The 25,559-nt window shown below is 39.0% G+C and overlaps 1 protein-coding gene across 1 annotated transcript in view; it reads right to left on the bottom strand.

Annotated features, from left to right (window-relative positions):
- GPC3 (glypican 3) overlaps positions 1–25,559 on the bottom strand; it is a 459,357-nt gene that overhangs the window by 104,423 nt on the left and 329,375 nt on the right. The window contains exon 6 of the mRNA XM_024240565.3: positions 19,902–20,022. Within this exon, the coding sequence (XP_024096333.2) occupies positions 19,902–20,022 (121 nt within the window). The remainder of the gene's footprint in view (positions 1–19,901; positions 20,023–25,559) is intronic.

Here is a 25,559-nt window from a genome sequence, read left to right on the forward strand (position 1 = left end):
CATTAGCGTAAGTGATCACTGCCCTTTGAAATCCTTATTAGCTTTCTAGCAGTTTAGGAAAAATTCTTTCTGTGCTGAGAAACAGCTGGCCTGCTTTGATTTTCAAACTTCAAAGCTATTTTTTGAAATAAAGGTTATTTTCTCAAGAATGTCTGAAGGTTTTACATGTGTGTAAAGAAATGACTGAAAGTCTCTGACGTTGCAAAGCTGTCAGATGGCCTTATCTTTGGTCTTTGAGAGATTAGAGCTGTCTTATTCTATAGAGCCTGCATGTTACATTTGGAATCAGCGTTTATTTCACTGATTTGAGGGATTTCCCACTGCACCTCCACCCATCCTGCCCCACAATCAAACCTAGTTTGGGGTTCCATTGGATCCTAGTAGAGACAATGTAAAACGGAGGCCACATATACATCTCTAAGGTAAGGAAAAACAGACCAGTATTCACAGCTCTTTAATGATCACTCTTCTCCCATTGAAAGCTGAACTTGTGAATGTCTGCACCTAGCAACCCACTAAGAAAGAAGTTGCTTTCAAGCTGCAGTAACTGTTTTTAGCACTACCATATATGTGCTACTGTACCTATTCCCAGAATATTTGGGGTTATGTTCTGCTGGTAGCACATTAAAGAAGACAAAATAGAACAGGAAAATGTCCAGAGAAGGTGAAATAAAACAATGAAGAATGGAGAACAAAGCAAAGCTATATAGGGACAAACTAAAATCACTGGCTTCTTGAGTCTGAAAATATGACGACTGAAGGGGAAAAGAAAATAAATGCATACAGGCCAGGCGCAGTGGCTCACACCTATAATCCCAGCACTTTGGGAGGCTGAGGTGGGCGAATCACCTGAGGTCGGGAGTTCAAGACCAACCTGACCAACATGGAGAAACCCCGTCTCTACTAAAAATACAAAAATCAGCTGGGCGTGGTGGTGCATGCCTGTAATCCCAGCTACTCGGGAGGCTGAGGCAGGAGAATCACTTGAACCTAGGAGCTGAGATCGCACCATTGCACTCCAGCCTGGGTAACAAGAGTGAAACTACATCTCAAAAAAAAAAAGAAAAGAAAAAGAAAAAGAAAGAAAAGAAGTGCATACAATGTGATAGGTAGAGTAACCACAATTTAAGTCCTAGAATACTGGAGTTTGAAGGGTATCCCCTTGAACTTGAAAGAGATGGTTTGGGGTTAGATAAAGGGAGGCCCTACTTTGCATATCAAATACTAAGGAATTTATTTCCCTAAGGGGTTGGACAGGCCAAAAATAGAAATAGATTCTAAAATGTTTGGGCCCATTTGTGAATGACAGAATCATACTGGGTTATTCTGAGAAGTTCAGATGCATGGGGGCTACCTCTCACTGTGCACACATCTCCTAGGGTGCCTGTCAGCTAGAATCCTGGATGGTGTAGATCATGGGGGCTGCCCCTGGGACCATGTCTCTAAAAGGTCCTTGGTGCTGCCCTCAGAATTAAGGGGATGACTTCTAGGCTATGAGGCTGGAACACTGGGTCAGTATGCACTGGTCAGGAGGTCACCAGGCCACCAGACCAAGTGATACTGCTGTTGCCTCCTCACAGAAGCTAGGCTGCTTCTGAGACAGCCAGTAGAGATGAATACAGCTCAGTTGGGGACCAGGGAGGAAGAGCTTTGGTTTGGTCCAGCATGGTTTCAATCTTACATCTGTCTTTATCTATTTCAAAAAGTTTATTTAAGTGAAAATTGATTTATTTTTTCCGATTAAAAAATAATTTTTAAAAAGTATTTGGGCAGAGTACAGAGAGGTATAAAAAAAGAAATGAAAATTACTGTAATACTGCTAATGTTTTGATATAATTCTTACAGACTTTATTCCACATACATATATACACATTAATTTTTTAAAAAATTGGATTGTACTTTACTACTGTCATAGTCTGCATTGTTTTTTTCTTAGCAATATATGATAGGTATCTTTCTATGCACAACTATGTTTTTAAAAATATTTTTAAATGTCTACAGATTACTCCATTGTATGGAAACAGCATAGTGCCCATAATAAATCTGCTATTGATGGACATTTGGATTGCTTTTATTTTTACGTTTTTTTTTTTTTTTTTTTTTTTTTTTTTTTGAGACGGGGTTTTGGTCTTTCACCCAGGCTGGAGTGCAGTGGCGCGATCTTGGCTCGGTGCAACCTCTGCCTCCGGTTTCAAGCGATTCTTGTGCCTCAACCTCCTGAGTAGCTGGGATTACAGGTGCCCACCACCATGCCCAGATAATTTTTGTATTTTTAGTAGAGATGGGGTTTCACTATGTTGGCCAGGCTGGTCTCGAACTCCTGACCTCGTGATCTGCCCGCCTCAGCCTCCCAAAGTGCTGGGATTACAGATGTGAGCCACCCAGCCCAGCCTTATTTTTTTGTTATTCATAAACAATGCTACTGAAATATCCTTATACATACATCTTTGTAGATTGTCATGTTCTTTCCTTGGGAGAAATTGTTAGAGGTGGAGCTGCTAGTTTCTGGCTACTTCAAGTGACCTCCTTGACAATGGGACTGTGCTAATGGCTCTCATTTCTTCAACAGAATAAAAAAGAAATCATAAATTTTAGAGTAATAGGACGTGGGTTCAAGTCCAAGTTTAACCTTTTAGTTACTGACAATCTGACTGCCATTTTCCTCATCTGTAAAAGAGAATATTAATGGTAGCTAACTATAATTAACAGTGGATATTATTAATCAGAGGATAGTGGTGGAAAATGTGATAATGTAAATAAAACATTTACATGTATGAGCCTATAGATTTCTTGTTTTTTCTGATTTAAAAAATAATTTTAAAAAGCATTTGGGCAGAGTGCAGAGAGATATAAAAAGGAAATGAAAATTACTGTAATACTGCTACTGTTGTGATATAATTCTTACAGACTTTATTCCACATACATATATATGCATTAATTTTTTTAATATATGTGTGAAATAAATGTGATAATGTAAATAAAACATTTATATTTATGGGTCTCAAAAGTGTTAAAACACTTAAATGCTGCAGGGATTCTTTCTTCTCTTTTTTTTTTTTTTTTTGAGACAGAGTCTCAATTTGTCACCCAGGCTGGAGTACAGTGGCACGATCTTGGCTCACTGCAACCTCCGCCTCCCAGGTTCAAGTGATTCTCATGCCTCAGCCTCCCAGGTGGCTGGGATTACAGGCGCCTGCCACCATGCCCAGCGAATTTCTGTATTTTTAGTAGAGACGAGGTTTTGCCATGTTGCCCAAGCTGGTCTCGAACTTCTGACCTCAAGGGATCCACCCGCCTTGGCCTCCTAAAGTGCTGGGATTACAGGTGTGAGCCACCGCACCTAGCTGGATTCTTATTTTCTTATTAACATTTTTATGTTATTAAGAATTAGGCAACTTTAGAGTGGGTCTCATCTCCTAGATATCTCCGAAACAGACAGGGCCCCCAAAACTCTCTGAGGTCTTGCCATCATCCAGAATAACATTTCTGACTTCTCGGACCGGATTCAACTGCTTTGAGGGGCAGGTGGGCCTCTCAGTCTAGCAGATGTCTGCTGTCACATACCTAAATGGCATTTGGCTCCCCATAGCATTCACCTGGCGATTGTTTGCCATTGTCTACCATACTGGGGAGGAAAGCTTATCATGTTCTCTTCCTTGTTGGGCCCTCTATAAATACACCCAGATTGCGTGGGCCTGAATTGAACACTCTGGCGAGAAACCAACTTTCTCAGGAAGAAGGAGATCAGTTGCATTACAACATAACTTGCAATTCCTTTCCAAACTTCTGGTGCTTTTGCTTTGAAAAAAAATAAAAGCTGCTGCTGTTCATCATTGCTAGCCAAAAGCATTTATAGATTATGGACTTTTTTTTTTTTCATCTAGAAGGGAGCACATAGCGAGCATGGTGTTCTTTATTAGAGGTTGTGAGACATCCAGACAAGGACTAACACTCAGCGAGTCCCAGATAAATGCTACTTGGTCTTGATCACTGTCTTTCTCCAGGTCATTTCTTCTATTACTTTCCCTTTAAGACAGAGTCACTAAGACCACAGAAAATAAATCAACCTATAAGAGGAATTCTTAAATTATGTGGAAGATGAGAGTGGGTGGATAGGAAGAAAAAAAGTGAGGAGTTGTGGGGAGAGAAGTACCTCTCCCTCAGAGAAGGTGGCATGGCATAAGTGGGAGTCAGGGAGATATGGGACTTATAAAAGGAAGGCAACACGTCTTTTTGTGGCAGAGAAAAAAGTTACACACAAAAAAATTGTTTCTGGATCAACAAAAGAAAATATATAAAGCAAAATATAAATAGAAGTTGAAGACTATAGTACTATAAGAAAACAAAGACAAAAAAAAAAAAAAAAAGATTGTGAGTCCCTAGAAGCCAAGGGCAGTGACTATCTCATTGATTTTTCTAGTTCCTGTGCCCAGCATAGGACTGATGGTGAAGCAAAGCAGGTCTGGACTAGGGCAACGACATGGGGACAGAAAAGGATCTCAGACAGAATTGTACAAAGAATGACCTGAAAGCACTGGTAATTGGCTACATAGAAGAGAGTTCAGGCCTAGTGATCTCAGCAGAGAAGTGAGTAGGACATAGTAGGTCCAGGGAATATACTGAAAGTAGAGAGGATCACAGACCCATCTGTCCTTCCTCACAGAAATGATTCCCTTAGGGAAAGCACGAGAAAGCTATGCAATAGGGGGAGGTATGCCAAAGATTTTGATCACTTCATTCACTTTTATATCCTGCAAATAAGGAAGTTTCCCAATATCTAGCTATCTATACTCGAGGCATGAATCACCACAGGACTACACTACCCAGGGAGACGGGAGTCTAGATAGAAATACGCACATGAATTGCTGTTTTGGCTCAGCTCTTCAGGCCTCAACAAGCTGAGCTTGGAGTTGAAAGGAGGCGGCCAAGAAAATGAAAGTTGCTATTACTCAGGCTTTGACAGATAAAGTAGGTTTCCCATCTTTGCTCAATACCATATTTTATAGCAACTGAATAGGCAGAGTAGGTGGGGAGTAGGCCAGAGCCTCGGGGCTCTGTCTAAAATAATTCCACTGTATGATAGCCACAGCATAGCCCCCAAGTGAAGGTCAGAAAAGGGCGACTGAACAGGAAGACAGTTCATGGATTTTCCAGGTTCTTAGCAAGTTGAGGACCTTCTGAATTGATGTAATGAAGACTTATGGGGAAGCTGTGGTATTATTCCACTGCATTTCTCAATAAAATAGAGGAAGGGCTATTCCAGATGACTTCTTGAAGAAATAAAATATTCTGTACATACTTGAAAAGCAAAACTCCAAAGTAATATTTTGTAACTTTTTTGATGGCGAAAAGAATCCCCCTACTTTCTTGCCTTCTCTCTGTACCTGCCACTACATTTTCTCCCCGAAATTCATATCTGTCCCATGTGCAAAATATATTCACCCTGTCCATACAGCTCTAAACTGAGGATAAAGAGGAACAGAATTTTTCACTTATTTATGCAATAAATAGTTATCAGCCACTTATTCTATACCAGGCATTGTTCAAAGAGCTGAAGATACGGTGGTGAGTGGGACAGATAAGGTTAGCCTAACCGAGACATCTGCTGTGTCTTCTCAGCATCTGCTCTGATCAGCAAGGGCACAGGGGTGCTAAGGTGGAGAGAAGAGGCACTGTCGAGTACAAGGCAGAGCGTCTTGGTGAAATGTCAGGTCAGCTCCTTGTCAGCACATGCTTGAGTAAAATGAACAAGCGAGGTCTTACATATAACATGTGTAAAGTTCTTGGAGACTGTTGTAGTGAAACAGCACCAGCTATAAGGAGCTGCCATAATTAGAAAGACATAGGAGTTGATAACAAATAGGAAAATGTGTTCTGAGAAGGTATGGAGAAGGCAAACAGTCACTGCTTCCCTCTGGGGCCCCCACTCTTCTTTGTGAGGCTGTCACGAAACACAGTAGTCTCTCCAACACATCTAAGCACCCACAGTGGCAGCTGAAGAAAAACACTATAATCTCTCTCGATCTTTCTCACAGTTTTGGTAATTTTTGAGACTTCAGTGAATGGATGGCACTCAGCATTCAACAGCCAAGGAGCTACATTTAATTGGAATTCTGACTAAAAAAAAGTGTGTAACAAATTGATTAAAAGTAATAGTTAACACATTCATCAGGGAATCTAAATACCTCATTGTGAGAACTTCTACTAAAGGTTCAATAAGGGACAAATCTCTGCAGGTACTAGAAATTTCTTTTCATTTTCTACTGTGGGACCTGGAGAAGCTACTGGTCTACTGTGGGAGGGCCGCACCCTACTACCTTCTGCGGAGACCCAAACCACTGCCTGCTCCGGCCTCTCCTATGTCCTGGCTAATGGCCAAAAGATGATTGAGTCAACTTTAGGGACAAAGCGGTTCTCATCTCCTAAACCAAGCTTGTTCAACCCGCAGCCCACGGGCTGCATACGGCTCAGGATGGCAGTGAATGAAGCCCAACGCAAATTTGTGAACTTTCTTAAAATACTATGAGGTTTTTTTTTTTTGGCAATTTTTATTTGTAGCTCATCAGTTATCGTTAGTGTTAGTGTATTTTATGTGTGGCCCAAGACAATTCTTCCTCTTCCAATATGGCCCAGGGAAGCCAAAAGATTGGACACCCCTTCCATTTTCCCATCAGGCAGTGGAAAGGAAGGGTAATGAATTTGAATAACAAGCTTTCCTTCTTTCCCTTGTAAATGCTATCACTTAACTGGACTCCGTGCCTCCAATTTCTTCACGCTGCTGGCAGAGTTAACATTACTGATGTTAACTGATCTGACCATGTCACTCTCATGCTTCAAGCCCTTCATGGGCTCTGCACTGCCACAGAGTAAAGCTCAGATTCCTTAGTATGCTATTCATGGCCCTCCCAAATTTTTTACCACCTTTTCCATCTCATCTTTCACTGTCCATGTCCTCTTCCAATCTGGCTTGTGGCCTCAGCTCCCCAGCCACATAACGCTATCGATGTACTTTCATGTCTTTGAGCCACTGCTCATGCCATATTCCTCTGCCAGGAAGATCCTTCCTTCCAATCTCGATCTGTCAAAATTCTCCTCATCTTTCAAAGGCTGGCTTAAAGGCTACCTCCTATTTTTAAAGTCTTGTCTAATTCCCTCGGTAAGAATTAATCCTTCTCTTCTCCGGGCTAGCATAGTACTTGGTTTATATTTCTTTTATGACACACTGTGCCTTGGAGTATAGTAATGTAGGCATGTTTTCATCACCCTCATTGAAAGTGCTTAAGTTATCTCTGTATCTTTGTCTACAGCCCCTATGCTCAGTGCTTGGCACAGAGAGCTGCTCAATATTGAATAAATGAATGCAAATGGTGATGATATGTGCATATGTGATGAGTGTGTAGGTGGGGGGGATTCTCTATGTCCTTATCAACAGACCCCATCAAATCCAGCACTACATAAAAAATGGGCATTCAATAAATAACTCCTAATAAATGACGAGGATATATATATATATGTGTGTGTGTGTGTGTGTGTGTGCATGTGTGTGTATTTTACTTTTTATTTTGCCTTGTGAATTTCATTTTGAAAAGGAGTCATAGAAGTAATCATGCTTTAAGTGACTTCCAAGATCAACAAACAAGAACAAAGACCATTCGACCAAGTAAAAGCTCAGATCTGAGTTCCATCTCAGTATATTATAATGAAACCTGCAGTTTTAACAATAATTTGGACCATGGGTTATCAGATTGCAATTACTGATCAACCAGTTTGTCACACAACAGCTCGGGGAATGACATAACTGCAAAAAGAAATTGGCAATATGAAAATTGCTCCCCATGGGGATACCCTTATCCTATATTTGTGTCTGGCAAACAAAGGCGGCAGCACCACTGGGTTCTGGTCTGGAGATCTTTCAGCTCTGACCGCCTTCGAGCATCCATATGCAGCTATAACAAACTGCCTCTAGCTTGGCTTAATCTTTTGTATTAGCTCATTAATGAGTCTGGATTCCTTCCCCATTTTCCATGGTATCCCAGGCAGGCACAAAGGCTCAGGCAGCAGGGGGCAGCTTTCCTTTTGCCTGACAACAAGTGGTCACTGGTCCCAGTCTGTGGCTAACAAATTCCATAGTTCTTTGAAGGTAGAGCCCATGGTGTAGGTCTGCCCTAGGCTCTGCAATGCAAAAAAGAGCTTTGGGAATTTGGGCCTAGGCAGTGTCGCTTGTAACTGTGACATCACCCCAACAGCTGAGAGTGATGGTGTCTCAAGAAAGCTCAGTAGCCACAAGCCCTGTGAATTCTTTCTTCTCTGTTGGCATGTGAAATACACACACACTCACAAACATATTATATGCTGCTCAAAATCATTCTAAATACCTCCTGTGAGACATCGGCCAATAAGGATATCATGTCAACCGGGTTTTAAATATAGGAACCTCTCACCATCTTCAACCAGAGAGCAAAATGCAAAAGGAATGCAGATTAACTTGCCCTGAACTTTATAGCTCTGAAGTCTCTCCACTTGATACCATCCTTCCATGAAAGGTCCTGGTGGGGCTGAAGATTAAAATGGGACTTCTGGATCATGTGGTAAAATCTCTAAGCTGTACTCCAAGGGCAGCCTGCCTATTTATAGAGCCTCTACTTCAGGGCAGAGTTCAAACTTGGGAAAATCTGAATAACTTGATTTAAACACACACACACACACACACACACACACATATATAAAAAATCATCTTCATTTTCCATTCAGTCACTTTGAGCCAAACTAATCTTTAAATAGTTCAAAAATCTGTTGAAGGTTGGCTAGATATATTTTTCCAAGAATCTTTAGAATTTAGATTATTATATTTAGAATTTTTAAATCATTTAAACAACACTCCAAACTGGAAAAGTTGTAGTCTCTCCATTTCAGAAATTGATAAACTGAGGCACAGAGACTCAAATCACTTAAAAGGTCACTCTTGACTTGCCCTTATGCTAATTCTTCATATTGTAATAATATGAAGAAAAGCAGTATCTGGAATTTATTGAGTGCCTACCACATATATTATCTCTAATATTTGTCTTAACTTTTCAAGATAGATGATAGTATACCCATTTCACAGATTAGGAAGCATGAGTATAGGAAAGTTAAGTAATTTGGCCTAAAGCCAAGTTACTACAAAATGACAAATCTGAGAATTAAAAATAGATCTATTTGGCTCTAAAGCCTTTGTTCTTTCCCTCAAACTAAATAATCCAGTGTTTTGGCTCTCAAATGTCTCACTGAGACTCTCAGTCACATACCAGTGATGCTTTACAACTAAAACAGGTAGTATTGGTGTAACAAAAACTCATGTGGAGCAGTGAACACCACAATCCCAAAACAGTCCTTTTTAACTTTTAAACAGGGTGGAGAGTATTTTTTTTTTTCCTTTTTTTTTTTTTTTGAGACAGAGTCTCGCTCTGTCGCCCAGGCTGGAGTGCAGTGGCGCGATCTCGGCTCACTGCAAGCGGTGGAGAGTATTTTTCTAGTCACTTCCATGTCTCTCCCTCTCCCACCTCGACATACATGTAAATACGTATCCCTCTCTTCCCTCCAAAAATGGCAACAACATCAAGAGAGTTGCTAAATTATCACAATATTTGGGGGATATTGTTTTGGGTCAGTGAAGGTTTCATAGCTGTTTCCATCATAACTAAAAACTAACGTGTGCTAAGTTGGATTTCCCCTATCATGCTTAGGCACTCATGTTTGTGAATCTACATGTAATACTTCACATTTATCCCCATGGGGATATTACCCGGCTAGTTTTCTCCTGTCATTGCAGCCTACTGAGATATTTTTGCATCCCAATTGTGTTATCTATGTATTCACTAACCCCCACCTAGCATCATACAGTCACTAAATATTAGAAGTATGCCTTCTCTATCTTCAGTTAAGTCACTAGCAAAAATTCTAGGTAATAAGGGGCTAAGCACAAAGTTAATAACCAAAGGCCTCACTCTGGGCTGATATTGATACATTTCATATTTGATAATTAATTAGCTACACATTTATCCAAGTAGATGATCAGTTAGCCAATGTTTCTCCTTACTTATTTTAAAACAAATCATAGGAATCTCTGTCAAACACCTTGCTGAAATCTAGAGCCAGCATGTCTATGCCATTCCTCTGATCAATAAGGCATGTGCATGCACGCACATATAAGGGGAAATGGCCTGATTAGTTCTGAGTAAGTCCACAGTGGCTACTTGTAACCACCATGGTTGCTTCCAAGAGCTCATGCTCTCCAAGAATCTAATCTAGAATTTCATCAAGATGTGACACCAGACTTTCTGGTTTGTGGCTTCCAGAATCCAATTTCCATCCCTTTTTGAAGGTGATGGTAAACAATTGTGCCAGTCTTCAGTCTTTTGGCTCTTCACCAATTCTTTGTGATGCTTCAAAGTTTAATAACAGTGATGGATAATAACCCTAAGAATCCTCAGTGGCCTCGAATGTAACTAACCTGAACTTGGACCTCATTTTTGTGACATACCAGAAGAGTAATTCTCTTAGCTTTTATTTGGTTTCGTCAGCTGCTTGCCCATAATAGAGAACAGATATTACTCTCAGAAGTGATGACTTAGCAAAATAGGGACTATGAAAAAAATATCTAGATCAACTTATTAAACAAGGAAAAGAAGACCATACTTAAGAAATTATCCAATAAGATCCAGTGCATATAAATAATAATGTAATCTTTATTTTGGATATTAATTAGAACTCTGTTGGAGACACTGCACTTAACAGTTGCTACATAAAATCACTGTGGTCACTATCTAAGGAAAGCACATAGTTAGGAGTACAGAATTAATCCCATTATTATCATTTTACCTTAACTATGTACCAACACTGAGCCCATACAGAATTTGGAAACATTTTTTGCTATGTGTCAAATAAATTTACAGTTGAACGGCTAGATCTCAAATAGCCATGGGATTAAAGGACTAAGACCAAACATTTGTTTGGGCCAATTAACACAAGACTGCACCATATAGACAAGCTAGTTCAAGACAAAAGAGCTCAGCTCAGCACTTTGTTTTCATTGGATTTTGTTAGAATCCTAATGACATGGGCAAAGAAAACTCATATATGTTGGTCATCAGCTTCAAAGAAGCCACTTCTGGTTCACTAGTACTAGAGCATGGGCCTTTAGCTATCACTTCAATAATGTTACCACCAAGCCATTCACATTCTCCCATTTGGTCTCCATTCTGACCCACAGTTCATTTTAGAAAGTGGCTGATGGGGACTGGAAGGCATGCTGTGACTTCCTTGTGTATTATAGATATTTAGTACCTTCATTGACCACTCAAATTACGAAATGGCTCACATGGGATTAAGCCTTTAATGTTAGCTTTAAGGGCATCTAAGATTTTTGTTATTTTTGCAGTTGGACCCCTTTAAGTGAAATCTTACTTAGAAGACCAATATGTGAAGAAGATTTTTAAAAACGGAGCTGCTCTGGTTAAAATAGGAATGGGGGACTTAGAACAACCTCCACAGCACCTCTCCCACATTCCCTATGGAACACAATCTGAATACACTGCCCTAAACAACTGAGCTATCTGGCACATAAGCCCACTGACTAATATGATGCTAATTTTGTCATTCTGGAAGGAGGAAGGAGGCACGAGATAAATTATTATAAGATGTCCAGGAAGGTGGAGGAGTTGAGATCCAGGGGATGAGACTGAAAGGATGACTGACCCTGAATGAGAACAGGAGCCTGAGTCAGACTCTGTGAGTGGGTAAAAGGCCATAAGCAACAGGTCTTGCTGATTCTGCCTTCCTTTGGTTCAGTGATCCCAGAAGAGACCTCTCCACCCGGTGCAACAACTGCCCAATGAGTTGAATGAGGCAGTTGGGCACTAAGGTATACTTGTTAGGCCCAAACTTAGTTAATATCCAAAATAAGTGATAAATAATTAGCAAGTTCATGGTTCCTACTGTGCAGCCATTTGTTCCAAAGATGAACTTCATAAGTGTGGGCTTCTGCCATGATTTGGAGTACTTACTGTATAAGAAAATGTGTTTGTGTATTTGCAAGCATGTTTGCATCAAGAGCCTTTGGAAGCAGAGCAAATGGCACTATAGAATATTAACCTGTTCATTTCCCAGTCTCAGTGTTGTCATTTACTGGTAGTATGACTTTAGACAAGTCATTTCCCTCTCTTGGCTTTAACATCCTCTGTAAAATCAAAGGGTTAGACCCTATGATCCTGCACTTATATAATTCTGCCCTTTAGCACAGACACTGGTTAATATTGAATGTGAAAAGTACCTTAAATGAAATCTAAAGTCAGAAATAAGTTAAGGGCAGCAAAGGTTAAGTCCTTTGAATTGACTGATCAGTCAATTAATTATATATATATTGAGGGTCTACTTTGTATATGCTACTGTGTTAGGTGCCATGGGATACAAAGAATTAAATGTGTGATTCCACACTTAGGGAGCTTACAGTCTAGAAGCATGATACATATTCATAAATATATCTCGGTTAATTTCTGAAATAGTATTTGAATACACACACACATACATACACACAGACTGATATACCTCATATAGCAAATGTTTGTAACTGCAAACTTTTTAGGGAATGAGCATTTGTAACTGTTTATTAAAAAATATCAGCCAGGCACGGTGGCTCACACCTGTAATCCCAGCACTTTGGGAGGCCGAGGCAGGCGGATCACCTGAGGTTAGGAGTTCGAGACCAGCCTGGCCAACATGGTGAAACCCTGTCTCTACTAAAAATACAAAAATTAGCTGGGCGCGGTGGTGGGCGCCTGTAATTCCAGCTACTCAGGAGGCCGAGGCAGGAGAATTGCTTGAACCCGGGAGGTGGAGGTTGCAGTGAGCCAAGATCACGCCACTGCACTCCAGCCTGAGTGACTGAGTGAGACTCCGTCTCAAAAAAAAAGGTGTTGCATTTGGCCAGCGGGTAAATGTAAATAGAATAGGAGACACTATGAATTTCATAGAAAATTTAGAAATGTATTTCTAAACTTCATAAACCTGGTAGTCTATATTGTTTGACAGAATTCTCTTTTCATATGTAGAACTTGTCTTTCCATTGCTAATACTTCCAATTAAAAATATCCTATGAAAGAATACAATAACGTAATGAGAAAAGTTCATGTATTTCCCTCCATTGCTCAATCAAGATGACCACAACACTAATACCAACAACATTTTGGCTCGCCATTCCTGACTCATCTTCCATTTTTGAGTAATTTAATTTAATATGCAAGGACTAAAATACATGACCTAATTTAAGTACCTTTAATCCTGTGTATTCTAAATATAGCAAATAGTTTATTTTCAAGAAATTTAGTATGAAATACTTGGGAATTCTTCTTGGTGCAATGTTATTAAACTGTATATAGTAATTAAGATATTAAAAACACATGCTCCCCAAAGCCACCAGACGTTGTAATTATTTTTCAGGCTATTAGGCAAAGTGACAGAAGATTTTTTAATGATAAATCCATTTTGGAATATATCAGAGAATTCCCTTTTACTTCATGAAATAATGTTTAACTCCACAGAGTCTAAGTCTGGTATTTAAGGACTAACTCACATTGTCCTTTTGTGACTCAGAAGTCATTCATTGGCTCTTGCTAACATGTCATTGTAGGTACTCTGTCCTTCACACACACACACACACACACACACACACACACACACACACACACATCACACATTCTGGCTCCGTATGGAAATAAATGGCAATTACTAGAGTTCTGCCATGTCACTTGTATGTGAACAAGTAAGACAGACACTGGGACATAATTCCATTTGGGAAGGTCTTTTATTTAAAGTTGACTTTCAAAAGGTTTTTCCTTTTATTTAGGAATTTTAGATCAATATTGGCTTTTCTAGCAACCACTGCACTAGGCCAGTGTTTTACAACTCTCACTGGTGTTATTGTGAGAAGACTATGAAAACAAGTTACTTGGAGTGTTTTCCATCATGTCTGAGATTCATTTCAAACATTTTTTTTTTTAAATCACATGCTAAGGAATGTTTTGAGTGCTCCTTTGGCACTTAACAGCTTTACTAATTAACTTATTAAAAATTTTAACTTTCTATTTCAAAAGTTAGTGTCTTCATTGCACTAGAGTCTGCCAGGCATCTTAAAAATACTTTTCTGGTGTTTACAGAGGGGGATGGAAGTGGAGACATTTCAGTGTCTGTTCTAGATTTTTTAATTATCTTTGACCATTTAACATCATTCTATGAATTAGGGCTCGCTAACAGAAAGTTCTTCTGCTATTTATAACTCAAACTCATGCCACAAAGTTCCTCTGTTTCCATACAATGTGGTGGTTAGTTTTCCAAGAATCTCACCAATTGAGATTTTGTAAACAATGTGCTTAACCTTTCATTGCTGCTGATTTTAGAGCTTCGGCCATAGAAATTACCATATTTGGCACTTGAAAATTATCAGACCACAAATTAAGGAGTTTTTGTTATTTGTATTCTGCACATCTTTTCTACATAGATCTTCCTAATAGGTGTGCCATGTCTTGGTACAAGTAAAGGAAAGTGCACAGAGAACGAAATCAGTAGCTCTGGATTCTAGGTCTAGCTCTACCACTTACCGTATGGAAATCAGTAGACTTCTAATGCCCACAGTTTCTTCATCTGGGAAATGTAAGTAATAATGCCTGCATTGCTTTCCTCTCTGAGCGGCTATAAAGATCACGTTATCTAATGGATAGGAAAGAGCTTTGCAAACTGAATTGTGCTATGTAAACATATGGCAGAATTATTATCATTCATATGGAATCACATGGTTAACATGATTCAAAAACAGGTCACCTATCTGGCCCTGGAGGAGGGAAACTTAGGGGTGATAAATGCAAAACTGTTTTTATAGTTTAATGTTTTCATAGCCTAATGAGAACAAGGCAGAACAGAAGAATTGGGTGGGGGGAAGGGCAAGTTTAAGTTCCATCTGCCCAGGCTGGAAGACTGGTGGGAAGGGAACAACCTTTGAAAAGATGAGAGGTTACAAAGTGGAAAGGGGTGACCTGGGAACAGGGTGTTTTAAAAAGAGTGGCAGAGCAGAGAATAAAGTCACAAGACTTGTTCACAAGAGGGTGCTGGGTTAAAGCCTGACCTTGAGCCACAAATCATGGAATCACACGGCTGGAAGGAATCTTAAGAGGCCATCTCGTCCACTCCCCCACCATTCAGCAGGACATTTCAACGATCCCAAACAGACGAGACTTTATCTGACTTTGAATGAAAAGCTCTGACACCAAATGGGCAGGTATTGACTACTCTGGCTTCAACTGTTTACAACGGGCAGGAAAACAATTTCTGGTATTTCATTTGAACCTGAACTGAAATGGGGAAACAATAAATGGATAGATTTTTCCTTGGGAACAGTAAGTCCTGTAGCAGTTTAGGGACTGCTAAATTAGCACTAACTACATAACTACTCTTAAAGAGAGAGAAAAAGTTAACAACAAAACTAGGTTAGGGGATAAATGGCCCACAGTATTATATGAGTAACGTGTTGTGATCATTTTTGGTAATTGTGGAGTCTTCTCTCCATGCAGGAGCCTGGAGCAGAATGACACTAACAAAAACAAAACTTAGTTGTTGTTGTTTTAAAGCAGCATGGCCTAACAAATCCCAGGACTGACACTGAGGACATAAAAGAGTTCAATTCTTTTCCTAACACAAGACAATAAGTCCTCACACAAATTAGAAACTGAAAAGGAAATAAAAAGGTCCTCATTTCTGATCGTGGGAATGTTACACATGAACTCTGCCTTGGAAGGAGGAGGGGAGAACATTCCACACCTGTAGGCCTTCCCAGGAAAGGGGCCTGAGCCTGGCTCTGAACCCATCCCCTCAAGGTTATACCATGGGACTATCAATATGAAAATAATGTTACTTTATTCCCTTAGTGGGTATATTATTTCCAGTGCTATCAACAGTAACCATAACCTGCAAGGAGGCAGGCAGTTGAGAATTCCCAGGAAACAAAGTGAAAAGCTATTTTGGGATGTGCTCATAAATGGCCTAGCTATAGTTCATCTGGATGGACATACATGGGGCATACATGCAGAAAGAGAGACAGAGAGAGAGAGAGAGAGAGAGAGAGAGAAGTATCTCTGTATTTATAAATATGTATGTTGGAGCATGCTATTGTAGTTTTAATAGATGCAGCACCGAGCAAGGGGCTTAGGAAAATAACATCACATTCTCAGATTCACCACTCAATTACATGTGAACTTGGAAAGTTAACTTGATTCTTCCTCCCTATCACCAAAGCTTTAGGCCGATTTAGTCAGGCATTCAGTGAATCCAGATGTTTGGCAGTGTATAGGAAACATCTGGATGATTGATTGAGTTTTCAACTGAACTCACTGGATCTTTTGGCAGTATGTCTATACAGCCATTAATGGATTTCTGCCTCAGTTTCTCTAACTATAAAAAGGACAAACATTATTTATCCCTTACCTTCCAAAAAACAGTGAAAATGAGATAAGGTTTAAGAGTAATAATGAGTTCTTGAAAAGAGTCTGTCACAGTTTTATATCTTACATAATTCCAAGTTGGATTTTTTTCCTAAGCAGTTAGACTTTAGAACATGGCATCACTTTGAAATATGAGTAAATGCTATACAAAGACAACACATTATCATTATCATCATCACCGACATCATCATCATCATCATGACTTTCTTCTTTATGACTTCCCTGAAGCATCTCACTTTCAGATCGAATCATGGCCAAAATATAAATTTTATTTAAGGACTGAAAAAATGTGTTTTGGCTATATAAAGCAACACAGATGAGAAAAAAAATCAATGTGGGTGTTTGGAGTCCAACCAATTTTAACAGCTCAACTGAAACAGGTAAAACTGGTTTATCAATGAGAATTAATTGGCTGCTCAATGGCATTTGTATAGAAACTGAAAATGTTCATACACTTATTCATGGCCAGAGGTAGGAAAAAGGAATTGTAATAGCGACCTTTCTCACTCTATGTACATCTCCCTACCTGTCAGCTGGTTTCAGCTTTTGTGGCTGAAAGTTAGAGGAGAGGAAAAGAAGGAGACAATATGGGAGAGAAAGAAGAGATCCATCAAAGGGATCTACAAACATACAAAACTGGGGGAGAAGAATTAGACTGGCAGAAAGTACTGGAACTCCCTTTCAAACTCAAGTCTTGCCTATAGAGAAAATCCTAAACACAGTCCTCACAACTAACTGCCATATATTAAGTGCCTGTCATGCACATGCAATTACATATATCTATGTGTACATATTATATATATGTATATAATAGATATACACTGGAGTTTTTGATATCTTTACCATAATACAGATGAGAGAACTAAAGCTCAGAGAGGTTAACTGATTTACTCAAAGTTATGTGCCTAGTAAAATCTATAACTGAATTCAGATCCATTTGGATACAAAGCCCAAATTCTTTCTACTGTGCCCAAAGCCTTTGCCAAAAGGACTTGCATAAATATTTTTTAGTGACTGCCTGATCATATGGAAGCCCATGTCTGATGCAGCTTTCCCATTTTCTAGGGTGGGGTCCGCCCACAGGTCTTCACTCAATCTTTCTTATGACTGCCCCTCCCTTGCTTGTCTTTACCTACTCAAACCCTACTCATTGCTTATGGCAGATCTTAACACTTGCCCCTCTCTGCAATCTTCCCACTAGCCTAATCATACCACCCAAAACCGATGAGCAGCACTCCTCTTCAGGCTCTGCATCACAGGCTGCCCTTTATCTTTATTTAACCACTTCTTATGCTTATGCTTCCTCTCCCAAGGACGCTGTGAGGATAGAGGACTAGACTTCCTTTGAATCCCCAAAGTCCCTGGCACCTGGCTGAGTACATAGGAGGTAATCCTTAAGGTCTGTTGACACAAGGGACCTGTTGACAATATTCCTCATTTAGGATTAGGGACACAGTGATGGAAACTGAGATTTTGGCCTAACCAGTGTTGGGGTCTAACCAGTTGAACATAGCCACCCAGACACATTTTGGTTTGAGATAATTTGTACCACTGTCCCCAAGTGAAGCATATCATGCCCTCAACTCAGCAGTAAGTGTTTTACATTGCTTGTGCTCTGATCCCCTCAGAGATGCATTTTGAAATCATCCCACTATATCTAGCAAGGCTTGATAGAACTTAGTGAAGTTGTACTTTCACAAAAAAAAAAAAAAAGGCTCAGTTATGTAGACACTGCCATTATCATGTGCTCAGCAGCACTAACAGCTATTTATTAAGTGCTCACTGAGTACAGAGCACCTTATTAGGCACCAGAGGAGTTTATACCCAAGCATGTTGTCAATACTTTCACAATGCCAATTGCAGTGAAAAATATACTACTCTTAGAAAGCCCTTCTAAGTATTTTCTAAGACCCACAAAAATTTCACTGCTAAAATCCATATTTTAAAAACTCATACCAATGTCTTTGTATTAAAACCTCTGTTCTTGCATAAGGATTTCAGTTTCATTAAGTTCTTCCTAAACTACAAATAGAAGTCAGTGATGCCAGAGTCCTCCCACCCATGGATCATGGGGCAGGAACACTGTCACTCTGGTATATGCCTTTTTGGTGGCATTTTTATTGTGGCCACAAAGCAATCATAAGCAGATGGTACAACTAACTTCTATTTGTGTCTTGTTACTAAACTTCTTATGAGAGGAAAAACTATGTGTACAGGTCAAGGGAATCTGTGGGTGTCTCTGTGCATGGCAGTGAGTCAGAAGCTGGCAAGGATGCAGTGAAATTGGACCTCTCCTGTCTTGCTGGTGGCAGTGAAAACAGATACATTCTCATTGAAAAGCAAATTTGGACACATGCATTTAAATTGCTCATATCCTTTGACCCAATAACTTCAGTATGTTAAGAAAATAAGCTAAGATCAGGATAAAGCACTATATATGAGGAGGTACCTTTATTTATGATGGCAAAAAATTTGAAGCAACCTGTATATCCAGCAAAAGCATGCTGATTAATTATGATGAATACTCAACAGAATATTATGCAGCCATGACAAATAATTAATATAAAGATTTGTGGGGACCAGGCATGCTGGCTCACACCTGTAGTCCTAGCACTTTGCGGGGCCAATGCAGGAGGATTGCTTGAGCCCAGGAGTTTGAGACCAGCCTGGGCAACATAGTGAGACCTCATCTCTACAAAAAAATTAAAAATTAGCCAGGTATGGTGGTGCATGCCTATAGTACCAGCTACTCGGGAGGCTGAGACACAAGAATATCTTGAGCCCAGCAGGTCAAGACTGCAGTAAGCCATGATTGTGCCACTGAGTGCCAGCCTGGGCAACAGAGCAAGACCGTGTCTCAAAACAATACAAAACAAAACAAAACAACAATAACAAAAAGATTTGTGACAACATGGAAAAGAAAAGTGTTTCCAAGATAGTGTTAATTTTCAGAACTACAAATCACTTGTAGATTTCTAATTATGGAAAAAGTCTGTGTGAGTGTGCCTTTCTGGACAAATATTAGAAGAGAACATGTAAAAATGAAAACAGTTGGGATAGAATAGTGGGATTGTGAGAAATATTTTTCCCTGTATTTTCCAAGCTACCCCTCATATTGCAATATTGTCTTTATAATTTAAAAGTGGGGTGAAAAATAAGGCCAGAAGTCCTTTCTAGCAGACAGACTATTTGAAGAAATAATAGCGTCTTTCCTAAAAGCCCAAGAATACAGTTTGAACAGTGGAAGCTGGCGCTCTCTCTCTCTCTCTCTCTCTCTCTCTCTCTCTCTCTCTCTCTCTCTCTCTCTCTCTCCCCTCCTCCTCTCTCTCGGTTATTTCTACTTTTTATTATTATTTTTTTTTACATTCCACATACCTGGTTAATGTGCTTCAGTTTGTCAATAATTTGACTGACCACTGGCTCAGGGCCCTTCATTTTCAGCTCATGGAGATTGAACTGGTTTTTCATTCCATTCCTTGCCGCCTTTTGGCTGTATCTGTAAAGGTGAAGGTAAAGAAAAGGTTTGTCAAAGAAAGTCCCAAACAAAGGAAAAGCTGACTGTATTTGGCATCAACAGTCGGGCTGACCACAAGCTCATGAGACGACCTCATGGTGCAAAAGTAGACCACTCCACATAGTGTCTATTTACAGTAAAAAAAAAATTCATTCAACAATCAACAAATATATTCAACATCCTTTTTTTCCCTAGATGTTGGGAATACAACAATGAACAAGACAGACAAGGTCTGTGTGCCCTTATTGTGCTCTCAGTCCAGTGGGGAGTCTAGAAGAGTAAGGGCCAATGACCAGGCAGAGTAATTAGAGCTGTGCTAGGGGAGGTTCAAGGTCATCACAGTGAAGCACACAGAATGAACCTTCACTGTGTGTGAGCCTTCTACTCATTTGAAGGAGAAAGATTCTTCCATGTTCTTTACCTCTTCCTTCTCCTCTTCTTCCTCCTCCCACCATTTCCTGTAGGCTCTGGAGCTGGGTATCTATTCAGGAGACTTTCTCAAATCACTTGCACCATAAATTACACCTGTCAGCTTCCCTCTGCGTTCTCCATGAGAGGAGAGAACACCAGCTCAAGGGAAGATTTTAATGTGCTCCTGTAGGATAAACCATAGGTTTTACTCCAGAATTGAAGTTTCAAGGTAGCAATGGACATCCTCACCATCATGAGAAGGGTAACTATTTAAAGTACTAGGCAATTCTGCCTTCCAGTGTTGGGTTTTGCCAACTTCAACTGGGACAGTGATTCACAAATGAGGTGGTTTCCTTATTGGTTCCAGACCTCTACATAGAATTATTCCTCATTTTGTGAAACAAAGCAAACAAGAAACAGATTTCATTTATTCCTTTTGCTTTCATCATGTGGAAATACCAGAACACTATTGCCAAAGAGAGAAAAAGGTTTTGAGCTCTTTTTTACTTGCTCCTGATCCTGATAATGGAATGCTTTCTTAAAGAAATGAAAAGATTCCCAGGGCTTTTGCTCTCTCATTATATACTTTTTTTTTTTTGCAATTACAATAGGGTAGCCAGGGTTATAAGGGCAAAATTGATATCTGTAATTCATATTTTTAATTACAAAATAATGTTCATTGTAAACAATTCAAGAAGTACAAAAATAAACAAGGCATAAAGTAAAAGTTGCCCCATCAATCTGTCTTTCCAAGAGTGGACCATAGTCAACAGTTTGATATACATGTAGAGGTTTTCACCTACATATACTAATAGGTAATTTTAACCAAAATTGGGATGATACTACTCATACTGATTTGCAACTTTGTATCACTTAATATATATACTTTGGACTGGACTTGTAATCCCAGCACTTTGGGAGGCCAAGGCGGGAGGATTACTTGAGCCCAGGAGTTTGAGAACAGCCTGGGCAACATGGTGAAACCCCATCTCTACAAAAAAAATACAAAAAATTAGCTGGGCGTTTTAGTAGAGACGGGGTTTCGCCATGTTGGCCAGGCTGGTCTCGAACTCCTGACCTCAGGTGATCCGTCCACCTCGGCCTCCCAAAATGCTGGGATTACAGGTGTGAGCCACCAAGCCTGGCCAGTTTTTTGTAGAGGCAGGGTCTCCCTATGTTGCCCAGACAGGTCTCAAACACCTGGGCTCAAGTGATCCTCCTGCCTCAGCCTCCCAAAGTGCTGAGATTACAGGCATGAGCCACGGTGCCCAGCATTTTTTTCTTTTGAACTATGACTCTCACATGATTTTCACTTCCACAGGTGAAGGTCCTCTGAGATAGTTTGTGTGTTATCTCCACAGGGTGATAGGCTGTGTTCTGGAAGTATGTTCAGGACTTGAATTTCAATTTTCAGTCACTCTCACTGGGTTCCCAAACCAGCTTAGTTTGGGACAAGAGATTACGAAACACTCCTTAGAAACACTAACTCATCTCAACTAAAATAGGGAGTGAATGAACCTGGCATACTAAAGTGTTAATAACGACAAACTGAAAAATATAAAATAACCACAAAATAATGAGGCAATCTCGATGGAATGGGCACATGTACCTGTGTGCCTCATTTTATGCAATGTAGATATTTCAAAGAAGTTGTGTGTGAAATGAATTTCTGTGATCTGAATACTCTAAACAGGCCAAAGAAGCCTTGTTATTTAAAGAAATTCTGTAAGCAAATCTTTTTAACTGAAAAAATAAGGAAACTCCTGTTTCAGAAATCATTTTGTATATTTTGCTTAAAGTGAGGCACACTTGTATTAAACTAAGGAAAAAAATCAGTGAATCGGGTTCTACTGTTTACATTATGCATAATTTCCAATGAGATAAGATAATGAAAAGTGAAGATGCCTAAACTGATGTGTGTTTAATTCGGCACATAGCTCAATTTACCAACAAAGAGTTTTCATTTGGCATTTGCAAACACATTATCATTTAGATAGCACCACCAAAGCAGCTTCAATGTTGCAACTTGAACATCTTTAAAGAGACCAAAATTTTATTTTAGGAATCAATTAGGTATCCACTTAAGGTAGGCATTAGCATTTCTAATTCTAATTAATTGATTCTAAATGATCATTTTTTAAAGCACAATCAAACTGTTTTGGTCCTATAAAAAACATGGTGGTTAATTGCGGCTTTAAAAAGCTGGACTACATTTTAATGTTCAAAGTAGAAGTTAAATATTTTGTAAAATGATAGTAATGACCAAAAAAATGAAACTACATTTATGGTTTAGTGCCTCTGTAATCTTGTTTAAATCACCAAATACAAGTCACAACTGTCAAAAACAGCTACCAGCTGCCAAATTGTTGGATGTTATGCTTGAGAAATGAGGGAAAGGAACACTTTTTGTATTTTTCTGGCTTTTGTCTCTGATAAGAAAGTGGAAACTTTGACAAAAATATTGAGTTGCAGTATTTTAATACAAAAAACAGAACTGCTTAAAATAAAACAATTAAGAAACCGAACCACTCAAAAAAAAATATATATATATATATTAGCCGGGTGTGGTGGTGCACACCTTTGGAGGCTGAAGTGTTGAGCCCGGGAGGTCAAGGCTGCGGTGAGCTGTGATCACACCACTGTGCTCTAGCCTGGGTGACAGAGTGAGACCCTGTCTCAAAACAAAAACTAAAACTAAATAAATACTTTGGACATATTTTCATGTTAGAACACATGGAAATGCCTTGTTATTCCTCTGTATGGCTCAGTAATAACTTCTTTATCCAATACCTTACTGATTAACAATAATTTGTAATATTTTGTTAATATAAACAATGCTGCAGAGAACATCCTTGTATACTGATTTTCACACACTGGCATTTATATCTATAAAGGATAAATTCATAGATTTTGAGTCAATTTATATTTCTAATCCCAAATTATGAAAGTACAAAGAATAATTAACATTACCATATTTTTGCACAGCACTTTACAAAGCAGTTTCATATCACTCAGCTCATTTGAGCTTCTCAACCACACTGTGAAGTTGAGAGGTAGATAGGGCATTAGCTCTTTATTACTGAAAATTAGATAGGGCATTATTTCTTTATTACTGAAAATTTCACAACTTCAGAAGATACTAATCTCATTCTATTAGATGTCCCCCTCCATGATACAATGTATCTGCCAATATTAAGGACATACTTTGAAAAACATGCATGCTAACAGAGGAGGTCAGGAAATCTAGTTCTGACATTCATAATTAAAAGTCATCCTCTGAGAAGGAAAATATTTTGTAGCAAAGATGCTGAAGAGCACATTTGATTGCATTTCTTCTAAAATGATAGCTTAACACATTCAGATTATTTAACTTTAAAAGTTAATTCATGAATATACAGATTACCAATCATCAAATCATCAAATACCAATTGCCTTTGGGGGCTGTGTTAAAGAGACATAAAGGAACATTCTTTATCTGGTGGGAATCAGCTCACTACTAGCCACCTCTTTTATGTTCATATAATGCGGTCTGTTTAAATATCTTCCACCTTCTGATGATGCTACCAACTCCATCTTCTCTTCTTTAACTCCTACTGATGCCTGAAGCAGAGACCCTATTTGCAGATAAAGAGGTAAGGCTCATTATAAATCTTCTGAAATGAACTTCAGGAATGTGTCCCTAGAGACATATCCTTGGTCTTTTTCATATCAAAGCTTGCCAACCACTTTTATGTTCACGCCTATAAAACAAGCGTCTTCCCGAAGCTTCTTATCCTCATTAGAATAGTGTAAAGACATCTGCCAACTTAGCAATTTTGCCCCGTACTCCGGCTTCCAAAACTATTATAAATATTAAATCAAATTAATCCCACAGCTGATCCTTTGTGGTCCTACTGTATTATTTTCTGCCATTCAGAAAAGTGCCCCTTTAGCTATGTATTTTTTAAAATTTCTTATCTCCCAGCCATGGATAAAGTACCAGGACTAAACACTGCTCCCTGATCCCACAATGACTCCATTTTTAAAAGACAGTTTTGGGTTTAAAAGCTTGCCAAACTTTTTGAAAGTTGAAATAGCATCTACTGTTCCGCTCTATCCATGTGCTATTTAAATCCTCAAAGGACTCTAGCAAATTAAGCATGGTTTCTGGTTACAGAAGTGTTGGGAATAGCTGCCCTGTAGCTTAGGCCTAAAACTTGCCATTTTTGCATCTACTTCACAAGGCAGTAACCAAAAGTCCTGGTCCAACTGATGCCTATAGTTGCTTAAGTTTAGTGGCACTATTTAAAAACTCTGTGTTCTTGCACTATCCTTTAGGTATCTTGATACCTCTCCCACAGTTCTCAATACTTTTTTCTGTTTCTCATGTCTCTATCCTTTGCTCCTTAGCCAGACAAAATATTGAACCAAATTTTAAAAGTAATGAGTGTTAGAATGAAATACTATGAGCACATTAATAGGGCAAAGTAGATCTGTATGTGTTGATATGGAATCAAGTACGAGATACATTATAACAGATACAAATAGCAGCATCTGCAGTGAAAATGGGTCTACATTTGCATTACTCTTACATACTCTATACATGTTCAAATATGCCCAGAAAAATTTTAGATGGATATATAAGAAAAGGATAAGAGCAGTCACTTTCAGTGAGTGAGAATAGGGAGATGCTAGTGAAATCTTATTTTTTAATATCCTTCTATATTTTAAAATATTTTTTACCATGACCATTTTTAATCTTTATAATAGTTTAATATATAACGAATGAGATTTTATATAGCAGTTAATTAAAATGCTTTTCCAGCTTTCTTGAGGTAGAATTGATAAAAGTTAAATACATGTACACTTCCGATGTGATGTTTTGATATATGCACTCATTGTTAAACGATTATGCCAAACCAGCTAATTAACCTATTCATCACCTCACATAATTATCTTTATTTTTGTGGTGAGAACATTTAAGAACTACTCTCTTAGTGAATCTCAAATATACAATATAGTATTCTTTAATATAGTCACCATATTATACATTATATTCCCAGGCATTAGTTGTTTTAAAGGCAAAAGAGAACAAAACAAAAGAAAAACAAAAAGTGGGCCTGACTCAG

This window comes from Pongo abelii, chromosome X (assembly GCF_028885655.2).
Source record: "Pongo abelii isolate AG06213 chromosome X, NHGRI_mPonAbe1-v2.0_pri, whole genome shotgun sequence".
In the NCBI taxonomy this organism is placed as follows: Eukaryota; Metazoa; Chordata; class Mammalia; order Primates; family Hominidae; genus Pongo; species Pongo abelii.